The sequence below is a fragment of the Hemitrygon akajei genome, unplaced genomic scaffold (genome assembly GCF_048418815.1).
Source record: "Hemitrygon akajei unplaced genomic scaffold, sHemAka1.3 Scf000052, whole genome shotgun sequence".
Taxonomy (NCBI): domain Eukaryota; kingdom Metazoa; phylum Chordata; class Chondrichthyes; order Myliobatiformes; family Dasyatidae; genus Hemitrygon; species Hemitrygon akajei.
In genome coordinates, this window is record NW_027331938.1 from 1,233,700 (window position 1) to 1,260,495 (window position 26,796).

General features: G+C 46.2%; 1 protein-coding gene across 1 annotated transcript in view; it reads right to left on the reverse strand.

The window, feature by feature from the left end:
• The window catches only part of LOC140721197 (NACHT, LRR and PYD domains-containing protein 3-like), a 39,543-nt gene that overhangs the window by 6,565 nt on the left and 6,182 nt on the right, over nt 1–26,796 (reverse strand). The window contains exons 3-8 of the mRNA XM_073036056.1: nt 17,773–17,936; nt 16,280–16,375; nt 13,943–14,284; nt 12,137–12,303; nt 6,660–6,831; nt 6,487–6,552 (exon numbers count right to left, since the gene is read on the reverse strand). Coding sequence (XP_072892157.1) covers nt 6,487–6,552; nt 6,660–6,831; nt 12,137–12,303; nt 13,943–14,284; nt 16,280–16,289 — 757 coding nt within the window. The 5' untranslated portion in view covers nt 16,290–16,375; nt 17,773–17,936. The remainder of the gene's footprint in view (nt 1–6,486; nt 6,553–6,659; nt 6,832–12,136; nt 12,304–13,942; nt 14,285–16,279; nt 16,376–17,772; nt 17,937–26,796) is intronic.

Sequence of the window (26,796 nt, forward strand, 5' to 3'; positions counted from 1 at the left end):
AATACCATCATTCCCTCCAGGCTTGACAAGAAGCTCAGAGACCTCGGCCTTCACCCTGCCTTGTGCAGCTGGGTCCTGGATTTCCTGTCAGATCACCAGCAAGTGGTAAGAGTGGGCTCCCTCACCTCTGCCCCTCTGACCCTCAACACAGGAGCCCCTCAGGGCTGTGTCCTAAGCACCCTCCTTTACTCTCTGTATGCGCATGACTGTGTCGCCACCCACAGCTCCAATCTGCTAATTAAATTTGCTGAGGATACTATATTTATTGGCCAAATCTCAAATAATAACGAGGCAGCCGACACAGAAGAAGTCACCACCCAGACACAGTGGTGACAAGAAAACAACTTCTCCCTCAATGTCGCAAAAACAAAGGAGCTGGATGCAATGTTGCAAAGACAAGAGGAATGGAGACGGGCTAACCCCTATTGACATCAATGGATCTGGGGTTGAGAGAGTGAACAGCGTTAAGTTCCTCGGCATTCACATCACTGAGGACCTCACGTGGTCTGTACACATCAATTGTGTGGTGAAAAAAGGCACAACAGCACCTCTTTCACCTCAGATAGAACCATAGAACATTACAGCACAGAAACAGGCCTTTTGGCCCTTCTTGGCTGTGCTGAACCATTTTTCTGCTTAGTCCCACTGACCTGCACCTGGCCCACATCCCTCCCTACCCCTCTCATCCATGTACCTGTCCAAGTTTTTCTTAAATGTCAAAAGTGAGACCGCATTCACCACTTCATCTGGCAGCTCATTCCACACTCCCACCACTCTCTGAAGTGAAGAAGCACCTTCCCCAATGTTCCCTTTAAACTTTTCCCCCTTCACCCTTAACCCATGACCACTGTTTTTTTTTCTCAAGTCCCGGCAACACCTTTGTAAACGTTCTCTGCACTCTTTCAACCTTATTAATATGCTTCCTGCAATTAGGTGATCAAAACTGCATACAATACTCCAAATTCGGTCTCACCAATGTCTTATACAACCTCACCATTACATTCCAACTCTTATACTCAGTACTTTGATTTATAAAGGCCAATGTACCAAAAGCTCTCTTTATGAGCCTATCTACTTGTGACGCCACTTTTAGGGAATTATGTATCTATACTCCCAGATCCCTCTGTTCTACCGCCCTCCCCAGTGTCCTAACATTTACCTTGTATGTTCTACCTTGGTTTGACCTTCCGAAGTGCAATACCTCACACTTGTCCGCATTAAACTCTATCTGCCATTTTTCAGCCCATTCCCCCAACTGGTCCAAATCCCTCTGCAAGCTTTGAAAACCTTCCTCACTGTCCACTACACCTCCAATCTTTGTATCATCAGCAAATTTGCTGATCCAATTTGCCACATTCTCATCCAGATTATTGAGAAAGATGACAAATAACAATGGACCCAGCACTGATCCCCGTGGCACACCACTAGTCACAGGCCTCCACTCGGAGTAGCAATCCTCCACTACCACTCTCTGGCTTCTTCCATTGAGCCAATGTCTAATCCAATTTACTGCCTCTCCATGTATATCTAGCGACTGAATCTTCCTAACCAACCTCGCATGCGGGACCTTGCCAAAGGCCTTACTGAAGGCCATGTACACAACATCCACTGCCTTCCTTTCATCCACTTTCCTGGTAACTTCCTCGATAAACTCTTAATAGATTGGTTAAACATGATCTACCATGCACAAAGCCATACTGACTTTTTCTAATAAGTCCCTGTCTATCCAAATACCTGGAGATCCTATCTCTTAGTATTCCTTCCAATAATTTATCTACTACCGATGTCAAACTTACCGGCCTATAATTTCACGGCTTACTTTTTGAGCCTTTTTTAAACAACAGAACTACATGAGCTATCCTCCAATCCTCTGGCAACCGATCCGTGGATATCGACATAATATTTATGCTAGGGCCACTGCAATTTCAACATTAGTCTCCTTCAAGGTCCGAGGGAATACACTGTCAGGTCCTGGGGATTTAACTTCTCTGATTTGCCTCAAGACAGCAAGCACCTCCTCCTCTTCAATCTGTATAAGTTCCATGACCTCCCTACTTGTTTGCCTTGTTTCCATAGACTCCATTCTCGTTTCCTTAGTAAATACAGATGCAAAATACCCATTTAATATCTCTCCCATTTCTTTTGGTTCCATACATAGCCGACCACTCTGATCTTCAAGAGGATCAATTTTATCCGTTATTATCCTTTTGCTCTTAACATACTTGTAGAAGTTCTTAAAATTATCATTCACCCTGACTGCCAAAGCAACCTCATGTCTTCTTTTAGCCCTCCTGATTTCTTTCTTAAGTATTTTCTTACTCTTTTTATACTCCTCAAGCATCTTATTTCCTCCCTGTTGCCTATACATGTTAGATAGATAGATAGATAGATAGATACTTTATTCATCCCCATGGGGAAATTCAACATTTTTTCCAATGTCCCATACACTTGTTGTAGCAAAAACTCATTACATACAATACTTAACTCAGTAATAATATGATATGCATCTAAATCACTAACTCAAAAAGCATTAATAATAGCTTTAAAAAAAAGTTCTTAAGTCCTGGCAGTTGAATTGTAAAGCCTAATGGCATTGGGGAGTATTGACCTCTTCATCCTGTCTGAGGAGCATTGCATCGACAGTAACCTGTCGCTGAAACTGCTTCTCTGTCTCTGGATGGTGCTATGTAGAGGATGTTCAGGGTTTTCCATAATTGACCGTAGCCTACTCAGCGCCCTTCGCTCAGCTACCGATGTTAAACTCTCCAGTACTTTGCCCACGACAGAGCCCGCCTTCCTTATCAGCTTATTAAGACGTGAGGCGTCCTTCTTCTTAATGCTTCCTCCCCAACACGCCACCACAAAGAAGAGGGCGCTCTCAACAACTGACCTATAGAACATCATCAGCATCTCACTGCAGACATTGAATGACGCCAACCTTCTGAGGAAGTACAGTCGACTCTGTGCCTTCCTGCACAAGGCATCTGTGTTGGCAGTCCAGTCTAGCTTCTCGTCCAACTGTACTCCCAGATACTTGTAGGTCTTAACCTGCTCCACACATTCTCCATTAATGATCACTGGCTCCATATGAGGCCTAGATCTCCTAAAGTCTCTCTTCTTCTTTATAAGAGTTCCAATATCCCTCGATAGCCAAGGCTCCTTATTCTTATTCATTTTGCCTTTAACCCTGACAGGAACATACAAACTCTGCACTCTCAAAATTTCTCCTTTGAAGGTCTCCCACTTACCAATCACATCCTTGCCAGAGAACAACCTGTCCCAATCTACGAATTTATAGATCCCTTCTCATTTCTTCAAACGTGGACCTTTTCAGGTTTAGAAAGTCAACCCGAGGACCAGATCTATCTTTATCCATGATCAAGTTGAAACTAATGACGTTATGATCACTGGAACGTAAGTGTTCCCCTACACAGGCTTCCGTCACCTGCCCTAACTCATTTCCTAATAGGAGATCTAATATTGCATTCTATCTAGTTGGTACATCTATACATTGATTTAGAAAACTTTCCTGAACACATTTTACAAACTAAAAACCATCTGGACGTTTAACAGTATGGGAGTCCCAATTAATATGTGGAAAATTAAAATCCTCTACAATCACAAATTTCTGTCTCCTGCAGTTGTTTGTTATCTCTCTGCAGATTTGCTCCTCCAATTCTCGCTGACTATTGGGTAGTCCATAATACAACCCTATTAATGTGGTCATACCTTCCTGTTTCTCAGCTCCACCCATATGGCCTCAGTAGACAAGCCATCTAATCTGTCCTGCCGAAACACTGCTGTAATATTTTCCCTGACTAGCAAAGCCACCACCCACCCTTCATCCCTCGGTCTCTATCACGTCTGAAACATCGGAACCCTGGAACACTGAGCTGCCAGTCCTGCCCCTCCTGTAGCCAAGTTTCAGTAATGGCTATGATGTCATAATTCCACGTGTCAATCCAGGCCCTCAGCTCGTCTGCCTTTCCCACAATACTCCAGGCTTTGAAATATACACACCTCAGAAGATTATTACCAACACACACAATCTTGCTATTTGTGACTTTGCATGAACTACCAACATCATTTATTTTTATCCCCGTTCCACTATCTACTCTGGCACTCTGGTTCCCATCTAGTTTAAACCCTCCCCAATAACACTAGCAAACCTCCCTGCAAGTATATTGGTCCCCTTGTAGTTCAGGTGTAACCCGTCTCTCTTGTACAGGTCCCACCTGCCCCTGAAGAGGTCCGGATGATCTAGAAATCTGAAACCCTGCCCCCTACACCAGTTTCTCAGCCAAGTGTTCTTCTGCCAGAGCATCGCACTCTTACCCTCACTGGTACGTGGCACAGGCAGCAATCCGGAGATTACTACCCTCTATGTCCTGTTTGAGGTGTACAAGTTTGAGAGATAAGAGTTTGGGTCGACAGCCTGTATTTTGTTTGTTATTTTTTTTTACATATGACTGGTGTCTAATACCAGAGGGCATTTGGTTAAGGTTAGATGGGGTAAATTTACAGCAATTGTGGGTAGTTTTTAACAGAGTTCTGGGTGGCTGGAATTTACTGTCTGAGTCAACATGGCTTTGTGAAGGGAAGGTTGTGCCTCACGAGGCTAATTGAGTTTTTTGAAGAGGTAACAAAAAGCAATTGATGAAGGTACGGTAGTAGATGTGGTCTACATGGATTTTAGCAAGGCATTTGACAAGGTCCCTCACGAGAGACTCATCCAGAAAATCAAGAGGCACGGGCTAAGTGGAACCTTGGCTGTTTGAATAAATAATTGGCTTACAGGAGGAAAGCAGAGGGTAGTAGTGGAAGGAAAGTATTCTGCCTGGAGGTCGGTGACTAGTGGAGTGCCGCAGGGATCTGTCCTGGGACCCCTGCTATTTGTGATTCTTATAAATGACCTGGATGTAGAGGTGGAAGAATGGGTGAGTAAATTTGTGGATGACGTGAAGATTGGAGGAGTTGTGGATGGAGCTGTAGGTTGTCGAAAGTTACAAGAGGATATAGACAGGTTGCAGATTTGGGCAGAAAAGTGGCAGATGGGGTTCAATCCGGATAAGTGTGAGGTGACGCATTTTGGAAGGACAAACCAGAATGCTGAGTACAAGTTTAATCATTGATTTCTTAAGAGTGTGGATGAACAGAGGGACCTTGGGGTTCAAATCCATACATCCCTTAAGGTCGCTGCACGGGTTGATAGGATAGTTAAGAAGGGCTATGGGATGCTAGGCTTCATTATTAGGGGGCTTGAGTTCAAGTGTAGAGAGGCGAAGTTGCAAATCTACAAATCTCTGGTGAGACCGCACTTAGATTATTGTGTTCAGTTCCGGTCACCTCATTATAGGAAGGATGTGGAAGCTATGGAGAGGGTGCAGAGGAGATTTACCAGGATGTTGCCTGGTTTGGAGAACAAGTCATGTGAAGCAAGGTTAGCAGAGCTGGGACTTTTCTCTTTGGAGCGTAGAAGGATGAGAGGGCACTTGATAGAGGTCTATAAAATTATGAGAGGCATAGATAGGGTGGATTGCTAGTACCTGTTTCTCAGAGCACCAATAGCAAACACTGGAGGACATATGTACAAAGTTAAGGGAGGGAAGTTTAGGGGAGACATCAGGGGTAAGTTTTTTTTACAAAGGGTTGTGGGTGCCTGGAACAACTTGCCAGGGATGGTGGTGGAGGCTAAAACATTAAAGGTATTTAAGAACCTCTTGGACAGGCACATGGATGAAAGAAAAATAGAGGGTCACGGGGTAGAGTGGGTTCAGTACTCTTTTTAAAGGAAGATATGGGTCGGCACAACATCCAGGGCGGAAGAGCCTGTACTGTGCTGTAGTATTCTAGTGTCTAGAGTCTAGTGACTAGGGTCATGTCGGAGGCAACTATGTTATAGATGCTCCTAGTTATACATGAATGTGCAGGAAATGCAAGGAAATGGTCAATAATATAAGAAAGGATACCAAAGTTCTTTTTTTCTTTCCCAGATATATAAAGAGTGAAAAAAGGGAGAGGGTCGATATCGTACCATAGAAACTGCTGTTGTAGTTGCAGTAACGGGTGAAAAGGAAATGCCAGACAAACTCTGTGCAAGTCACTGGCAGAATTCCAAAAGGTAAAGAACATCAGCAAACAGAATTGCGAGTAGTGCTATTACAAAGGAAAAGGGGCTTGGAGGATGAAAGGTCTGAAGATAGAAAAGTCACCTGGACTGGGTCATACAGTGTATCAGGAGCCTGCCTGGGGTGTGTTGGGATTCCCAGAGCGTTAGGACCTGGAGTGAAGGCTTCAGCAGAACCAACAGCTGGATTAATAGAAAAATATATTGTAGAATATTCAGGCTGCAAAGAGAGATTCTTTGAATTGTTACTTGAATCCAGAGATCAGCGAATGATTAATGACGAATTTTGATTCCCAGGCTTTGCCAAGTCACAGACTAACACTTGAGATGTGGTTTGAACTGTGCATTTTATCACTCACCTATAAGCTGAGTGGGTAATTCAGATAAACCTTGGCCGATGTTCATGTATTCCTGTGGATCAGGACCTGTTTAAATATTTAAAAAAATCCATGGAAACAGAGCTAAAATAATTAAAATAACTAAAATGTTTATCTCAATGTGCCTTTGTGTTCAGTCCGTGGTTTTAACATACCGAGCTCCTGTATTTCCCTCAGTATTCTGTCCAACTTCGGTAACTCAGTCCTCCACATCAGAAAGGATTCCCACATTGCCCTCCGGGCCCGGGAGCCTTTGCCATTCACCAAACTGAGGAAGAGTCTGGAACTCTCTGCCCGGTTTCCCTTCTCTGTCAGTTCAGTGACTTTCTACAAAAGGAAACAATGGACTTATTGTGGAGCAGACAGACAGACATGGAGAATGTGCAGGAAAGTATCTGTTCATGGCCCCGGTAGCTTCAGAACAGATGCAGTCACTGGGCTGTTGCCTCTTCCTCCCTGGGTTCAGTCATTAACAGAGAAACAGTAACTGAAGGAAATTCTAAATCAATAATGTGTAAGAATAAGGATTTCCTGACACCCTGCAGTAGATGCAATGTGATTAATTTCCTCGATCTGTCAATGTGCAGCATTACATCAACAAGATGTGACAACAAGAACGGGAGAGAGGGGGGAGAGAGAGCAAAAACAAATGGATGGCGTGCATCACTGAATCGTGGCTGACAAAAGTTTATAGTTGGGTGCTTAAATACAAGGATAAATATTGAATCGAAAGGATACGCAGGTAGGTGAAACTGTTGGGTTGAAACTGCTGTCATTAAAAATGAAAAGTCCTGAGAAAGAGGTGATGTCGGATTAGACGATGTGGATGTTAAGAAACTGCGTAGATAAAATGACCCAGAAGGAAATTATATACAGGCATGTTAACAGTAGCCAGGATCTGGGCTACAAATTACAACTGGGGAGAGGAGAGGCATGGAAAAAGGTCAATGCTAAAATTGTCACGGGGAGTTTCAATATGCAGGTAGCTTTGGAAAATCAGGTTGGTGCTGAATCCCAAGTGAGGGAATTTATATAGAATGCCTATGAGATGGCTTTTGAGAGAAGCCTATGGTTGAGCCCACTATAGGAAAGGCGGATCTGGATTCTGTGTTGTGTATTGAACCAGATTTGATTAGGGAGCTTCAGCTAAATAAACCCTTAAGAGGCGGTGATCATAAAATAGCAGAACTCAGCCAGCAGGTTGAAAGGGAGAAAGTAAAGTTAGAGGTATCAGTGCTACAGTAGAATAAAGGAATTACCTCGACATGAGAGAGGTGCTGGAAATAATAAATTCGAAAATGACACTAACAGGGGCAATAACAGAGCAGGAATGGCTGAAGTTTCTCGGAGGACAAACAATCACAATGATGAAGAATTATTCTAAAGGGAGGATGATCAACCGTGGCTGACGAGGTAGTCAAAGCAGCACAAAACCAAAGGAGAGGGCACAGAATATTACAAAATATAGTAGAAAGCTGGAGGACTGGGATGTTTCTACAAATCAACAGAAGGCAATTAAAAAGCCGTAAATAGAGAAAAAATGAAATAGGAAGGCAGGCTAGAGAATGATGTAAAATAGCTTACCAAAACGTCCGTCTGATATATGAAGATTGAAAGAGAGGAGAGTGGATATTGGGCTGCTTGAAAATGACAGTGGAGAGGTACTGTCAGGGGACAAGGAAATGCCGGAAGATATTGGTCGGCATTTTGCGTCAGTCCTCACTGTAAAAACACTAGAACGTGCCAGATATTTGAGAATGTCCGGTGGCAGAAGTGAGTGTATTTGCAATTATTGCGGAGAAGGCGCTCGGAAAGCTAAAAGTTCTGAAGATAGATGAGTCCAGATCAACTCACCCGATTGCTTCTGAAAGAGGAGGCTGAAGAGATTGTGGAGACATTAGTAATGATCACTGAAGAATCACTAGATTTTGGAATGGTTCCGGAGGACTGATCATTTTAAACTATAGACCAGTTAGTCTGATCAGCGTTTGGGAAGATGTCAGCAGTCGATAATTGAGGATAAGGTTTTGGGGTATTCGAACGCACATGATAAGAAAAAGGTCAACATCCATGGAAGGGAATCCTGCCTGACAGAACTGTTGGAATTTTTTGAGAGAACAGCATGCTGGGTCGACAACAGAGAGTCAGTGCAAGTTGTTTACTTGGACTTCCCGAGGACCTTTGACTAGGTGTCCCACATGGACCGATGAAAAAATGGACACATCAGTGGCAATTGGAATGTAGTATAGTGAGGTACGTGGCCATATACTGTAGCAGAAATAATGAAGACGTAGACTATTTTTGAATCTGGGAGAAAATTCAGAAATCGGAGTTGTAAAGAGTCTCTGGAGACCTGGTGCAGGATTCCGTGCAGTTTGAGTCTGTGTTCGGAAAGGCAAATACAATGCTAGCATTCATTTCGAGAGGATCAGAATATAAGGAGAAGCACTGGCCAGACCACACTTGCATATTTTGATCCCCTGTTCAGAGAAAATATGTGATGGCATCGTGAAAAATCCAGAGAGGAATCTAAACTAACAGACCCTGTGATATTAAACCAGATTTTGATGGGAATGGATCCTGGATGCATCTGCACTGGCTGGAGTGTGGAAGGATGAGGGGGAATCTGATTGCAACCTGTGGAATATCGAAAGGCATTGAGAGGACGTGGAGATGATGTTTCTAAGTGGGGGAGTCTAGAACCAGACGGAACTGCCTCAGATTAGAGGGACGTCCATTTAGAACAGAAATGAGGAGATTACTTAGCGGAGGAGTAGTGAATCTGTAGAATTCATTGGAACTGACAGCTGCGGAGACCAGGTCATTGAGTATATTTAAAACAGAGGTTGGTATCTTCTTGACTAGTCTGGTCAGCAAAGTTCACTGGGAGAAGGCAGGAGAATGGGGTTGAGGGGGATAGTACATCACCCATGATGTAATGGCGGAGCAGAATCGATGGGCCTAATGGCCAATTGTGTTCTGATGTCTTATGGTCTCATGATGTGTAAAGACAAAAGAAGATTAAGAAATGTCAGTGCGGCTATCTTATAATGGAGATGGTTACTGCTTGGCACTCATACCGTAAAATGGTAATGACTTCCTGAATGCAGGCATGGGTTTCCTGAGTAACTGAGGAATTATGAATTAAACATTGAATAGTCTTCAAGCAACATACACCTATGATGGAATTAAGGTAACTGAATATGGATGGACTTAGGACATCGCTCTGAGAAATAAGAGAGGCAGCGTTTAAGGGTAAGCACAACATTGTGGGCCGAAGGGCATGTACTGTGCTGTACTGTTCTATGTTCTGTGTCCCGGATTTGAATGATTGATCTCCTAGAACAGATATCAGTAGGGAATAATGGACAACAATTATGAAATAAATCAGTATAATTCCCTGATGGCCCACTGCACTGTAAAATAATCCCTCAGTTTCACTGCTACCAGGTCCGAGGAGTTACAGTTGTGAAAGAAATTTAACCAGTAAAGCAGACGTCTCCAGATGATGAATTTATAGATCAGCATCATCTTTACAGATCGCCTCTTGCCTTTGGATAATGCCTGTGAGATTCATTACAGACAGCGCCAATGAATCCCAACGAGAACAGAGTTACTCACGGGTGTAACACACTTGATTTTCTAATACCACTCATGGCTGAATAGGTCAGATCTAGGACAAGACAATCACTGTTTGTGAGCTCCAAGGAGAGTGACCTGAAATGGTGTGTCCCTGTCTCTCATTAGTCAGATATTCTGCAAGTTAGCAGGTTTTTTTTTGTTTGCCCCTTCCGTTTCAGGAAATCCTATTGATCTCCTTCCCTTTCAGGACAACCTGTTGATTTCTTGGGATCATGAGATATCAGCTAGTCACCAGATTTATTTTATGTTTTGTGCTTTCTTCTGCCCTTTTAGATCAATCTATTGATTTTTGTGGTCATAAGATATCAGCTTTGTGCGTGATCTTTCACATCTAATCAATCTCAGAGATTTTCGAGGAAGTTACCAGGAAAGTTGATGAAGGCAAGGTTGTGGATATTGTCTACATGGACTTCAGCACAGTACAGGATCAACAGGTGTACCTTGTACACCTACAAGGTGCCGTACAGGACGTCGGTCTAGAAGATTCAGTTGCTTAGCATTCAAGATAAAGTAGTAAACTGGATTAGACACTAACTTTTTGGAAAGAATCCGGAGTGTCACTATAGACTGTTGCATTTCTGATTGGCCCCTGTAGCTCGTGCAGTGTCACGGGAATCGGTGCTGTGCCTGTTGTTGTTTGTCATCTATATCAATGATCTGGATGAAATTATGGTTAAGAGCATCAGCAAATTTGCTGATGGCTCCAACATTGGGAAGGAGCAGTTGACAAAGAGGTAGATTACAAGAGCTTGCAGTGAGGTCTGGACAAACCGGAGAATGGGTTTAAAAGGGGCCGATGCAATTTAATGCAGACAGTTGCAAGATGTTGCACTTTCTATGGACCAATCAGGGTAGATCTTACACAACGACCGGTAGAACAAAGTGATCTGGGAATACAGGTACATAAGCCATTGAAAGTGGCAGCAAATGTTGATAGGCTCTGAAAGTAAGTTTCTTAGCGCATTATCCTTGGTAATTGAAAATATCGTGTACGATATGATGTTGTATAAGACGTTGGAGAGGCCTAATTTGGATATTATGTGCAGTTCTGCACACCTGCCTGCAGGACAGATGGAAATGTTTGAAAGAGTACAAAAAAAAACATTACAAGGATGTTACCTGGACTGGAAGACCTAAGTTATAAGAAAAGAGTGAACTGATTAGGACTTTATTCATTGGAACATGAAAGATTGAGCGGAGATTTGATAGAAGTGTACACAATTACATTGGGATATAGATAGGATAAATGCAAGCAAGCATTTTGTACTGAGGTAAAGAGGTACTACAACAAGAGGTTATCACCAAAGGGTGAAAGGTGAAAAGTTCAAAGGGTACAAAGGTGAAACCGGTTTACTCAGAGGGTGGTGAGAGTGCGAAACTAGCTAGCAGGGCAAGTAGTGCAAGTGGTTAAGAGAATTCTGAATAGATGCTTGCGTAATGAGCGTATAGAGTGCCATGGCCCGGTGCAGGTCAATGGGAATAAGTAGATTCTGTAGTCTGGCATGGAATAGATGGGCCAAAAGGCCTGTTTCTGCACTGTACTTTGCTGTGACTATGACAAGTCAGCCACACATTGTTTGGGAACTCACGGAACCAAGACAAGCTGTGGTTAGCTGGTTTCCCTGCCTCAGGTACCGCAGTGAAGCCGGTTGGCCCAATCCTGGATTAATGAGATGAGGTGAAGCTACCCGACGGTTCAGCCAAGATTTGAAATTAGTTTCAGACCGAATGCCTTTTGGAAGTCCAGATATGCAGCCACTGCTCTTACTTCACACTGATAAATACAGCAGGTGATACAAGAAAAGGTGATGCTAAACCTGCAGTTCCCAGTGCTCCCCACCTTAAAAACTGAAACCAGATCTGCGGGAGACGAGTCAAAGATCAAAGTCTCCATTCCCAAGTCGATCTCCTAAAACGTGCAGGAGATTAATGTTGATCACTATTCCCTCTGATACCAGCAGATCAGTGACAATACACGAACTGCACTCACCTCATTTTCTTGTCTACTGAAATGTCCCTCCTTTGTCAACATCCAACCCAGTCTCTCAACCTTTTCTTCAATTGCTTGTTTGAGTCTGTCCCTGTAGAACTTTGTCAGTTGGTACAGTCGATATTCCTCCCCCTGTGCCAGGAGGTCGGAGATTGTAAACTCTGGCTCTGTGAATATAAAAAGGAAAATGTTGGCTTGAACTCAGATATCCCTCGTCTCCACCGCTCTCACCCAACTCAACAAAAAACCGTGTCTTGAAACTGCCTCCAGATACAAAATAGGATTCATTCTCCATCTCCAACACCAGCACACTGAGCACGGAGTCCCCCTACGGCTGTGGGCACAGACCACTGCTGTTCACTCTGCTGACCCACGACTGTGCTGCAACATACAGCTCGATCCACATCATCAAGTTCGCCGATGAAACGACCGTGGTGGGTCTCATCAGCAAGAACGACGAGTCAGCTTACAGAGAGGAGGTGCAGCAGCTAACGGACTGGTGCAGAGCCAACAACCTGTCTCTGAATGTGAACAAAACAAAAGCGATGGTTGTTGACTTCAGGAGGGCACGGAGTGACAAATCCCCGCTGAACATCGACGGCTCCTCGGTAGAGATTGTTAAGAGCAACTATTTTCTTGGTGTTCATCTAGCGGAGAATCTCACCTGGTCCCTCAACACCAGCTCCATAGCAAAGAATGCCCAGCAGCGTCCCCACTTTCTGCGAAGGCTGAGAAAAGTCCATCTCCCACCCCCATCCTCATCACATTCTAAGGTGGTTGTATTGAGAGCATCCTGAGCAACTGCACCACTGCCTGTTTCAGAAATTGCACCATCTCAGATCGCAAGACCCTGCAGCGTATAGTGAGGTCAGCTGAGAAGACCATCGGGGTCTCTCTTCCCGCCATTACGGACATTTACACCACACGCTGCATCCGTAAAGCCAGCAGCATTATAAAGGATCCATGCACCCCTCATACAATCTCTTCTCCCTGCTGCCATCTGGGAAAATGCACCGAAGCATTTGGGCTCTCACGACCAGACTATGTAACAGTTTCTTCCCCCAAGCTATCAGACTGCTCAATATCCAGAGCCTGGCCTGACACCTTACTGCCCTATTGTCACGTATATTATTTATTGTAATGTCTGCACTGTTTTGTGCACTTTATGCAGTCCTAGATAGGTGTGTAGTTTAGTGTAGTTGTTGTGTGTATTTTTTCTTTTCCTCTGTTGTTTTATATTACGTAGTTCAGTCTAGTTTTTGTAATGTGTCATGCAACACCATGGTCCTGAAAAACGACTCATTTTTACTATGTACTGTATCAGCAGTTATGGTCGAAATGGCAATAAAAAAGTGACTTGACTTGACTTGAATCTAACACTTGCCTTAAAGCCTACCCAACAATGTTCTAGGCATTACGTAATAGAAGGACCACATTTAATATAAACCAGTCCATCCCCCATCCGACCCATACACCTATTCAAATTTGGATGGGCATAAACGTTGGGACTGTTGGTAATATTCGCTTCCCAGAGATACTCTCTCCATCCTGGCGAATACATTTCCCCTGATGCACATCCCGGAAACACTCTCCTCATCTGGACAGCTGCATTTCCTCCAATTCACATCCTGGAAATCCTCAGAGCAGGTAGTACATTTCCTGTAGTGGGGTAACGGCTGCCCAGTGCACCACATGTACCACACCCACACATTTTCCCTCTCCTCTGACCAACACTCCAACAAGGCCTCACCTTTACCCTCCACCCTGCCGCATTCTCTGAGCGCATCACCCTCATATTTCACTCACCCGCTCCTTCTTGGGGACTTGACAGTTCTGTGTTCAATGAGCTTCCGAGCCGGCAGGCAGTCGCTTCACTTGTGCTGGTTCCAGGGTCCTGATCGGTGTCTCTGACGTCACTGTCTCTGGGCTGACAGACAGTCGTCTCACTTGTGCCATTTCCAGGGTCCTGACCAGTGTCTCTGATGTCACTGTCTCTGGGCTGAATTTTCTCCTCCTCCTCTGCGGCCGGACTGCATTCCATTGGGACATCGCTCTCAATCTGACCCTGCTTTGGTACCTTGCTTCCCGTGTCCAGATCATCTTCCCTCGATGATCCGCCTGGTAAATTCCTCTTCAGTACTTTCCATACTAGTTTCAATTTTCCACATGAAATAAATAATGAATTGCAGGTTATACAAGTATGATTTAGATCTGAGCAAAACTGATTCAGACTGCAATGGAGCCGAGACTCTGGCTGACCAGATTTGGAGTGGAACTGTGCTGGTTAATGTGAACCGTACACCCTGTCAGGTGACGATCCCGATAAGCCGGTGACTGGACACATTTACTCCCAGTAAAATAGCACGATAAGCACAGTAATACTAATCACAGCAGTTGAACACACGGATGACCACGGGATCATAATGCACCGGTGTCCGGTGATACTGGGAAATATCACTGTGATTATCTTCCACAAGCTAAAATCTCCCTCGGTCACTAACTGTCCAGTAGTCTGTGTCACACAAAGACCAACAACGGGATGACACATGGTCCAGTCTGCTGGATCACACATTCTCCAGTTGCTTTGTCACACGAGGGGCTGGAGACTGGACAAGGGGACTGGAGTTGCTTTCTCCAGTCCCCTTGGTCACAGACTGACCATTCCCTTGAGACGCACGTTGTCCGGTCCTCTGGGTCGCAGGCTGACCATTCCCTTGAGATTTTTGCTAATCTCTCCCCTGGTTCCCATCTTCTCCCCCACCTGCTGATCATCATGTAACAACTATGCATGTCATTGGCAAAGTCTTGGTTATAGAGCTTTGTGTGTAGTTGCAGTTGCTAATCTATAGGATGGAGGTGATGAAGCTGGAAAGTGTGTACACTACGGTACTGGGCAAGGGTGTTGTTTTTTGTGTTATATGGTTGGGCTGGGGCAGCTTGCCCTGGAGCTCAGGAGCTTGAAGGGAAACCTTACACAGACACACACACATACAGTAATCAGGGGTGCAGATAGGATAGATGGTCACAGTCTTTTTGCCCGGGTAAGGGAGTCTGATACTCGAGGGCAGAGATTTAAAAGGGACCAAAGGGGCATTTTTCACGTGGTGGCTGATGGGTATAAATTGCATGCATCCAGAGGAGGCCGCAAACACAAATAAAATTACAAAATTGAAAGCATGTGGGCAGGAAAAAGGGGAGAAGAAGTTTACTCGGGAAACTTGAGAAAACTGCAGGAAAATGGGACATTTAGATCAGCATGAATTATGTGGGCCGAAGGACCCGTTTCCAGGCTGGAGCATCATTTTATATTCCAGCTGGAATCTCAGATTTGAGCACAATCGCAATGTCTACAGGTGACACAGACATTTGGTCATTGGTTATGCCGGGTTTCCCAGCCAAGATCCTGGGAATTTAAATTCAGGTAGAAGATCATATCAAGAGGGAAATATTTAGAAACTCAGGTTCACCATTTATCCACAGCCCAGACATTCACTGGGGTGTTAAAACTCCGAAGCAGATCACAAATGTATCTAGAATGAGCTGCCTCCTGTTCCTCAGCCATTCCCAGCACCGGCAATGATCTCCGCTCCGCTACAGAAAACAGATTTCGGTGACACCCCTCCTCCTTTGCGTAGCAGGCAAGAAAAACCAGGGGGGGGGGGGAGTTGGTAGCTTTCCTTCCAAAACCTGAAATGCTGTGTTATCATAGAATCTCGGAAATCCCGGAAATGCTCCTTTCATCTGCTTCTGAATTTTATAAATGAAAGTTGAGGATGTCTTACACATCAGGGCCTGTCTGGAGGTGAAATGGACCCTGACCCTGAACATTCACATAAACAACAAGATCGCTGTCACATTCCTGTCTGTGTTTCACCCACAACCACCTGATTCAGGAGCCCCTGCTCCTTTCACTCAGCTGAAGCTTTGTATGATGAGCGGAGTGATTCGACCATTACTGGTGTCAGGTCCCTGCGCTGGAACTGTTGGGTTGATCAATTACTCAAGGCCGCTTTACCAGTGGGATAAATGACACTGCTGGATGAAACTTTTCTATGCACTGTTAACACCTCTGTCAGTTTTTTAATCTGAACTATTGTGTACAAATGCGACAAAAGTTTAATTCAAAGATCCCTGTGATCATACCTTTGTCCATTCTGATTTTGACTGGCGATTGTTGATTGTCGTCGTCTGATAACACTTTGGTCGCTCTGCAGGACAGCTCCACCTGCTGGTGAGGCTCTAAATTTCAGAACAAGCAGACAGTCAGACAGAGAGTACGACTACTTTGCAAATATGACAGTATTTCCATCCCCTGTAGCATTTGGCATGGGGACCAAACATTCCCTGTTAGTAACCACTTCCACACCATATCTGTCCACTGATACCTGGCGCATCTACTGACAGAGTCACAGAGCAATACAATCCAAATTCAGAGCGTTCAGCCCAACGAGACAATGCCAACCACAGTGCCCACTGAGATGGTCACAATTTCCTGTGATGGGGCCATCTCCCTTCTGGCCTCTTCACTCCATCTACACACCCCAACTGCTTTTTGAATTATGCAACTGCACCTGGCTCATCCACTTCCTCTGGCTGTTTCCTCCACATGATCCCCAACATCTGCATGAATCCGCTGCTGATCAGATTGGCTTTGCAATCTCTTTACCAGCCCCTGTCCATTTAGATCCCCTAGATGCTACGATAATCTTCTCTGTGAACAGAACTACTAATGTTGTGCATTCTGCAAACTTACCAGTCAAGTAATCCTTGTGCAACCGCATCCAAATCATTGCTATAAAATAACGAATATCAAAGGTCCCAACTTGTAGCCTCACGGCACACCGCTAATTACTCGCCTCCATTGCGAGGAGAAACCTTCAACCAGCACTCTTTGCTTGCTACCTTGAAGCTAATTTTGAATACATCCAATTTGCTCTCTCTGGACAGCATGGAACCTGATCATCGAGACCAAGCTGCCACGTGACACCTTGTCAAAGGCTTTACCGAAGTCCCATGCACAACGTCCATTGGAACATAACTTTGAATTCCCACCTCTGCTTAATGTCACGTTCACAGGTTCTGACAATGTAATTAGCAGAAAAGTACTTGATGAGGCCAAGGTATGTCAATGTAAATTATGGGTTGCCATGTGCTAGTTAGGACTGAATAAAATGCAGTGTTGGGATATTTTGCTTTATAAATGGTCCGTTCTCAGCAGAGGCCTACGCGACGATATATTCGAGGGTAAGTATACCACTGCAGATTGCAATAGCCAATGGGATCAAGGGCATGTTGCTGCAGTTCATGGCAATTCCACATTTCTACAATCACTACAACATGACACACTTGGGGCTTCTTATAAAGGAATGAAATTGTCAACGCATTTTAAGATGATTATAACGTAACAAGGAAACATCAGAACTAACCAAAAGCTACTTCAGATGATGCAGCACCTTGAAATGAGCAAACACTCAGAGAATGTGAGTGACTGTAAAGAGCTGGGCTTCTGAAAGCACATTACAAGAACCTGGAGTGATTGCAACTTGGTCTGACCGAGGCATTCCACCTATTTCGTACCTTCCTTTGTAAAGATATGTAATGTTTACAGGACCAGTGTTCGAGTGAATGAGACTCACCAAACTTTCACCTGACTGAATCAATGAAAACTCTGAGTCAGAGGGTTCTCTTCAGTTGGTACTCTCAGTCCTCGGGCTGGTTCACTTGTCGCTGTTCCCTCGTTCTCAGTCCTGGCTTCTTTCCAGCTGTGGGCTTTTCTTCCAATAAATCTCTCACCGCAGGTCTAACTTTAACCAGAGAGATAATGAAGCACATTAACAATACAAAGGAGAAAAAATATCTGTGCTCAATTTTTTCAAAAGCTAATCTCACTGAAATTTAAACGCTGAAGACAAATAAAAGAATCTCATGGAACAAATCTGTAATTGTCCCTCACACGTCACAAATCCTGATACGGGATACGAAGGACTCATCATTCAGTCATGATAAGATATCAGAGCAGAATGAAGTGATTCAGTCCATCGAGTCTCCTCCATCATTCAATCATGGCTGATTTTTTTTCCGCCCCAATGCCATATTCCTGCGTCCTCTTATAAAGTGCTGGAAACTCGGTACAGCAGATTGCATCTGTGGAAAAAGACACTGTGGAAGACCCAGTATCAGAACTGGGATTATCCAGGATGATGCGTGATATGCTGAACGCTTAATTGCGCAATTTGGCCCAGATCACATCCTTGCTCAGACCTATAATGGGGGAGGTACTACACCCAGTGTTCTGAAAAGGTAGTAAAAGTGATTATCGGGGCATTAATAGTGATCTTTCGAGAAACGAAAACGAAAAGCTCTTGAATTTATAGTAAATGGACCGTCTAGTTATTCGCTGCTCAATATTAGTTCTATATCATTCAGCACCTGAGTGTCTTTGCCTCACAGTACGCTCCCACGGACAAGGCGAAACTATTATTAATTTTTCTTGCGTTATTCATTACTATTTCCTGGATACCAGAGAGGCTCCCGGTGAAACTGTTTTGTCCACTCTATTGACTTTTAACATCTCCTCGATAACAGGAAGCACGATAATGTACCATATTCAATCGTGATTAATATGCATAGAATGTAACGTGGTTCGGTCTCCAATGTTCCCTCTAATTACTATTTCTGCAGCTACATGGATCAACCATTGCTCTGAGCCGGAAATTTTCACACGGACTGAGAAAAGCACAACATCGTAGATGTGTCCTCTTTTGTAAAATGCATCTATGAATATTTTAGGATGAAGACAGACAAGAGAAAAAAAACATTCTTTTGATTTTACTTACTAATTAAAGGACAGGATAAAAATGCAGTACAACAAAGAAAAACGTCCAGGTTTCATAAACGTTTGTCCGGCAGTGTTTAATTCCATCTGCGCTGCAACAAAGGCTCCGTTCGTGGGAGCATTTTGCTTCTGCAGACTAAAGTCCCTTCCCGTACTGAGCATGCGCGATATCGTCAGCGCGTTATCGGAGCTGTGAGCGGGGCCTCGGAAACGGACCTGCCGATGCTGCAGCCCTGCGGTACAACGGGATCACATGACGGGTGGACGGTCTCCCACGTGACTCGGTGACTCCGCTCCTCGCCCCTCACACGCTGCCCGACACCACCCCCCCCCCCCTCATAGCATTTCAAACATCATCTCATAATTACACTGGATATATTTTAAAATTTCCCTCTGCACCTTCCCCGTCCACATCCCTCCGCCCCCCGGGTCACAGTTACGGGTTTGAATCCCATCCCGGTCCGGCACACATTTTAGACCCAATCCAGAATTGTGCAGGTTTTATTTAAATCAGTCTATGTTTCTATTCACATTTCCCCGGCCTCACTGAAAAGGAACACTGAAACATCAAGCGAGAAGCAACAGGAGGTGGCCATTCAGCCCCTCTAACCATCAACAAGATGGCGGCTGCTCTCCCATCTCAGCCACATGTTTCTGCCCGATCCTCATTTCCTCCATCCCTTCGGTCTCCACACATCTGCCGGCCTCTGTTTTATGTGAGGACGATCACCGAGTCTTCACCGCCCTCTGTGGTGGGGATTTACAGAAATTCACCACCCTCGGAGTGGAGAAATTTCCCCTGATCTCAGTCCCGGACAGTCCACCCCCTTTTCCAGAGACTGGGATCCCTGTTCAACCGGTAATGATGTTGTGCATTTCAATGTGTTCACCTCTCAGTCCTCGATTCTCTAAATGAAAGGGTTATCACATTTGATCTTTCTTCATATGATGACCTCACCACTCCAGGGATCAGTCTGATGAATCTTTGTTGCACTCTCTACAACAAATACTCTCTAACCTCTTTGTTAATCCTCCATGGAATTCCACCTTCCACCTTCCCACCTCCCCCTCACCTGAATCCACCTCTCACTCCCTAGATCTTGCCCCATCCCCACCCCTCACATCTTTTCTCGGACTATTTCCCGTCCACTCTCAGGCCAGAGGGAGGGTCTCGGCTCGAAATGTTGACGGTCCATTTCCCTCCACAGATGCTGCCCGACCCACTGAGTTCCTCCGGCAGTTTGTTCTTTGGTCTATATAACCCGTGTTAGTATTGGGGTGGGGCAGGATTTTACACCATATTCCAGGTACAATCTCAACAAAGTCCAAATAATCGTTAAAGTCATTTTCATTCTTATACCTGATAACTCTTACAATAAATACAATGTACTTTCTACCTCCCTCCCTAGTCACTGCACCTCAGTCCCTCATTACTTAACGCACAGATGGTGCAGAAGAGGTTTACCAGGATATTGCCTGGATTAGAGGGCATGAGCTATAATGAGAGGTTGGACAAACTTGGGTTGTTTTCTCTGGAGCCCTGCAGGCTGGGGTGAGACGATGGAGGTGTATAACATTATGAGAGGCAGAGATAGAGAAGACAGAGAATATTTTTTATCCTGGTTAGACATGTCTAATAGAAGAGGCCATGTATTTAAAGTGAGGGGGAGTAGTTTGAAAGGAGATGTGAGGGGCAAGTGTTATTACCAGAGAGAGTGGCGGGTTGCTAGGATGTGTTGCCCGGGGTGCTGGTTCTGGCAGACACAGCGGTGACTTTTAAGAGATATTTAAATCAGCACATGAGTGTGAGGGACGTGTGGACATTGTGTTGGCAGAAGGGATTAGTTAGCCATTTGATTCCTAATTTAATTAGCTGATCAAAACGTTTTGGGCCGAATGGCCTGTTCTGGTACTGTACTGTTCAATGTTCTGTGTCTCTTGTCAAGAGGTTTCAGGGAAACTGAGGTAAAAGGAGTGAGTTGGAGAAACAGGTCAGCTGGAGCCCAATGTGGGAATTGTGAGATCACCCACTTCTGCAGCAGAAACAAATATTGAATTTATTGCCAAGTGCACAATATGGGAAGGTACAGGGACAGAGAAACACTGACTTGTAGCAGCATCACAGGCAAGTACATTCAGATGACAGATTATACAATTCTGCGCCATTATCAATATAGAAATACAAGTTTTATGTCATTAACAATATACAAATATATATGTTGTGTCAATAATCATAAATATAGATTTTCTGTCATTAACAATGTACAAATATACATTTTTTTCAAGAGCAGTCTTGAAAATGTTAAATTTGTTCCCTCAGCCAAGTTGTTGACACAGTTTGGAAACAACTGGGCTCCAAGCACCGGTCCCTAAAACACCCACTGGGACATCATGCAGACCCAAGAAGGGTCTGGTTATTCATTCTCTTTTAACACCAAGGCACCAGAAACAGGAGCAGGCCACTCAGCCCGTTCAGTTCATCCTGTCATTCAATAAGACTCCAGAACAGTTCATTCTTGCCCCCCAACACGACTCCAATCCACTTTGCCCGGACCATCGGCCACACTTGCAGATCAACAGTGTGCCGGTGTTTGCCTCCCAATGTGGTGAATCCCTCTGCTCGCCTCTGTATCCTGTCCGACCCCTCTCACACCATCTTCATCCTTTCAATAATATACCCCTTTCCCCCTGTCAATGGGCTCCTTCCCCATCCTGCTCCTTGACACAAACAACCTCTCCGACTCACCCCCCTCTCACACCATCTTCACCCCTCTTCCCCACTGTCAATGGGCTCCTTCCCCATCCTGCTCCTTGATCCCCCAAACAACCTCTCAGACTCACCCCCCTCTCACACCATCTTCACCCCCTTCCCCACTGTCAATGGGCTCCTTCCCCATCCTGCTCCTTGACACAAACAACCTCTCAGACTCACCCCCCTCTCACACCATCTTCACCCCCTTCCCCACTGTCAATGGGCTCCTTCCCCATCCTGCTCCTTGACACAAACAACCTCTCAGACTCACCCCCCTCTCACACCATCTTCACCCCCCTTCCCCACTGTCAATGGGCTCCTTCCCCAGAGACAAACAACCTCTCAGACTCACCCCCCTCTCACACCACCCTCACCCCCCTTCCCACACCACCCTCACCCCCCTTCCCCACTGTCAATGGGCTCCTTCCCCATCCTGCTCCTTGATCCGCCAAACAACCTCTCAGACTCACCCCCTCTCACACCATCTTCACCCCCCTTCCCCACTGTCAATGGACTCCTTCCCCAGAGACAAACAACCTCTCAGACTCACACCCCTCTCACACCACCCTCACCCCCCTTCCCCACTGTCAATGGGCTCCATCCCCAGAGACAAACAACCTCTCAGACTATCTTCACCCCCCTTCCCCACTGTCAATGGGTTCCTTCCATAGAGACAAACAACCTCTCAGACTCACACCCCTCTCACACCATCTTCACCCCCTTCCCCACTGTCAATGGGCTCCTTCCCCAGAGACAAACAACCTCTCAGACTATCTTCACCCCCCTTCCCCACTGTCAATGGGCTCCTTCCATAGAGACAAACAACCTGTCAGACACACCCCCCTCTCACACCATCTTCATCCTTTCAATAATATACCCCCTTCCCCCTGTCAATGGGCTCCTTCCCCATCCTGCTCCTTGACACAAACAACCTCTCAGACTCACCCCCCTCTCACACCATCTTCACCCCCTTCCCCACTGTCAATGGGCTCCTTCCCCAGAGACAAACAACCTCTCAGACACACACCCCTCTCACACCATCTTCACCCCCTTCCCCACTGTCAATGGGCTCCTTCCCCGTCCTGCTCCTTGAGACAAACAACCTCTCAGACTCACCTCCCTCTCACACCATCTTCACCCCCTTCCCCACTGTCAATGGGCTCCTTCCCCAGAGACAAACAACCTCTCAGACTCACCCCCCTCTCACACCATTTTCACCCCCCTTCCCCACTGTCAATGGGCTCCTTCCCCAGAGACAAACAACCTCTCAGACTCACACCCCTCTCACACCATCTTCACTCCCTTCCCCCCTGTCAATGGGCTCCTTCCCCAGAGACAAACAACCTCTCAGACTCACACCCCTCTCACACCATCTTCACCCCCTTCCCCACTGTCAATGGGCTCCTTCCCCAGAGACAACCTCTCAGACTCACCCCCTCTCACACCATCTTCACTCCCTTCCCCCCTGTCAATGGGCTCCTTCCCCAGAGACAAACAACCTCTCAGACTCACCCCCTCTCACACCATCTTCACTCCCTTCCCCACTGTCAATGGGCTCCTTCCCCAGAGACAAACAACCTCTCAGACTCACACCCCTCTCACACCATCCTCACCCCCATTCCCCACTGTCAATGGGCTCCTTCCCCAGAGACAAACAACCTCTCAGACTATCTTCACCCCCCTTCCCCACTGTCAATGGGCTCCTTCCATAGAGACAAACAACCTCTCAGACTCACACCCCTCTCACACCATCTTCACCCCCTTCCCCACTGTCAATGGGCTCCTTCCCCAGAGACAAACAACCTCTCAGACACACCCCCGTCTCACACCATCTTCACCCCCCTTCCCCACTGTCAATGGGCTCCTTCCCCAGAGACAAACAACCTCTCAGACTCACACCCCTCTCACACCATCTTCACCACCCTTCCCCACTGTCAATGGGCTCCTTCCCCAGAGACAAACAACCTCTCAGACTCACCCCCTCTCACACCATCTTCACACCCCTTCCTCACTGTCAATTGGCTCCTTCCCCAGAGACAAACAACCTCTCAGACTCACACCATCTTCACCCACTTCCCCACTGTCAATGGGCTCCTTCCCCATCCTGCTCCTTAAGACAAACAACCTCTCAGACTCACACCCCTCTCACACCATCTTCACCCCCCTTCCCCACTGTCAATGGGCTCCTTCCCCAGAGACAAACAACCTCTCAGACTCACCCCCCTCTCACACCATCTTCACCCCCTTCCCCACTGTCAATGGGCTCCTTTCCCATCCTGCTCCTTGAGACAAACAACCTCTCAGACTTACCCCCCTCTCACACCATCTTCACCCCATTCCCCACTGTCAATGGGCACCTTCCCCAGAGACAAACAACCTCTCAGACTCACACCCCTCTCACACCATCTTCACCCCTTCCCCACTGTCAATGGGCTCCTTCCCCAGAGACAAACAACCTCTCAGACTCACCCCCTTCTCACACCATCTTCACCCCCTTCCCCACTGTCAATGGGCTCCTTCCCCAGAGACAAACAACCTCTCAGACTCACACCCCTCTCACACCATCTTCACCCCCCTTCCCCACTGTCAATGGGCTCCTTCCCCAGAGACAAACAACCTCTCAGACTCACCCCCCTCTCACACCATCTTCACCCCCCTTCCCCACTGTCAATGGGCTCCTTCCCCAGAGACAAACAACCTCTCAGACTCACCCCCCTCTCACACCATCTTCACATCCCTTCCCCACTGTCAATGGGCTCCTTCCCCAGAGACAAACAACCTCTCAGACTCACCCCCCTCTCACACCATCTTCACCCCTTCCCCACTGTCAATGGGCTCCTTCCCCAGAGACAAACAACCTCTCAGACTCACACCCCTCTCACACCATCTTCACCCCCTTCCCCACTGTCAATGGGCTCCTTCCCCAGAGACAAACAACCTCTCAGACTCACCCCCCTCTCACACCATCTTCACCTCCTTCCCCACTGTCAAAGGGCTGCTTCCCCAGAGACAAACAACCTCTCAGACTCACACCCCTCTCACACCATCTTCACCCCCCTTCCCCACTGTCAATGGGCCCCTTCCCCATCCTGCTCCTTGATCCCCCAAACAACCTCTCAGACTCACCCCCCTCTCACACCATCTTTATCATCTCAGTAAAATCCCTCACCCTCGTCATTCTGCCATATCACTCACTCTGCGAGTAGCCTGCATCAAACCAATGGGCCGAGCGGTCTCCTCCTCTCTGTCAGCAATACATTATAATCCGGCCACAGAAGTCACTTCACGTGGAGGGAAATGTAAATAAATAAAAAGGCTGGACATTTACTTTGAGATTTGTTCTGTTTTGAATGGGAGTTTGAGGACGGGAGCGGAAGTCGGTATCAGCAGGGGTAACGCCCTCTCGGCCGGTTCATCTCCGTAATTGGGTGTAAGCAGTGATTGACATCACTTCTCACCAATGTGAAGAGGGTAACGCCTCTGTTGACTGTCGGGTGGGGTGGGTGGGTCAGGTAGCTGTTACCTTAGCCGGTAAAATTCAACTGTCTCAGCACCAGTGTGACGTAAGGAAGTGCACACGTGACGTCAGATCCTAGTGTGGGGGAGCTCACACGTGACGTCAGGCATGAGGGGACGCAGAGTGATATCAAATCCCAGTGTGCGGAATGTGAGTGATTTTAAAGAGCTGGGATACTGACAGCACATCACCTGACCTGGAGTGATTGTAACTGGTCTGACAGAGGCATAACTGGTACTTCTGGGCACTTTCAGTCTCATCCCAACTATTTACTACCTTCCTTTGTGCAGGTATGTAATGTCTAAAGGACCAGTGTTTGAGTAAATGAGACTCACGAGACTTTCTGCTGATTGAATCACTGGAAACTCTGAGTCAGATGGGTTCTCTCCAGTTGGTGCTCTCAGTCCTCGGGCAGGTTAACTTGCTGCTGTTCCCTTGTCTTCACTCGTGGTTTGCTTCCATTTGGGGCAGTTCTTCCAATAAATCTCTCACCTCAGGTCTAACTTTAACACAACGGGTTCGACGGACTCGGAGTCCGCTGCGGTCGGGGCGCTTTCACTGTGTGCTGCGTCTGCGAGGCTGGGTCTGACGGAGCTTTCATTGTCTGTGAAGCTGAGTCCACAAGCGCTTTGGAAGTCCATAGCGGGGGTAATCCCTTCTACCGACTGCGTGGGATGACGAGTCTATCGGGACCCTGAGGACTTGTGGAAACTGTGTCATGGTTTCTTTCGAACTTAGAATCTTTTATCATCTTTGGACTATTTTTTACTGTGCCCATGGTTCTTTTAAAAATCAGTTATGGTATTGGCTGCACTGTTGTAACTATACGTTAACTGTAACTATGTGGTTTTGTGTAGGTCTTGTAGCTTTAGTTTTTGGTTTGTTGGGTGGTAGAGTTGGTCTCCTGACTTGGTATGTCTGGGTAGTCTTGCTTTGTCTGGTGGGTTTGGAGCTCCTTTCCGGGGAAACACATTAAGATTGTAGCGCATTCCGGTTCACAGTCCGGTCCATGTTCCTTAGTCCAGGTTTTCCCCAGTTTCTGTTGAGGAAGCTGATTCTTGTCCATACCCCCTGTCTGTATCCCTTCCCTTCACCTTCCTCCTGGAGCCTTGCCTTGCCTTGAGCCTTGCCTTCACCGCTGTCAAGTCCAACCACCGGAGCAAGATAAGGAACTGTCTTTCATTGTTTTCAACTGGAGTTCCAAGGGTTTGCCCACCCCGATGTAACACTCACTGGTCTATAATCCCCAGGATTAAACCCATTGGGTCTATTGATGTGGCACAGAGCGACTGAGCAGAACCCAAGTGCAGGACACCGGCGTGGAGATTGAGCTGGGGATGCGGGCGCAGGCGTGAACGTTGGACAGCAAACCGGAGGAATCTTGACACGGAGCTCTGACATGGAGTCTTGACACGGTGACGGGGTTTTCATGGAATATCTTGAGACTGGAGTTGAACTTAGAACAAACAGTTCTAAGCAGTCGAGAAACAAAGTATCACATGGGAATAGACCAACAAACTGGCAACCTGTGATCGTGTCGCCATCGTATTTATTTC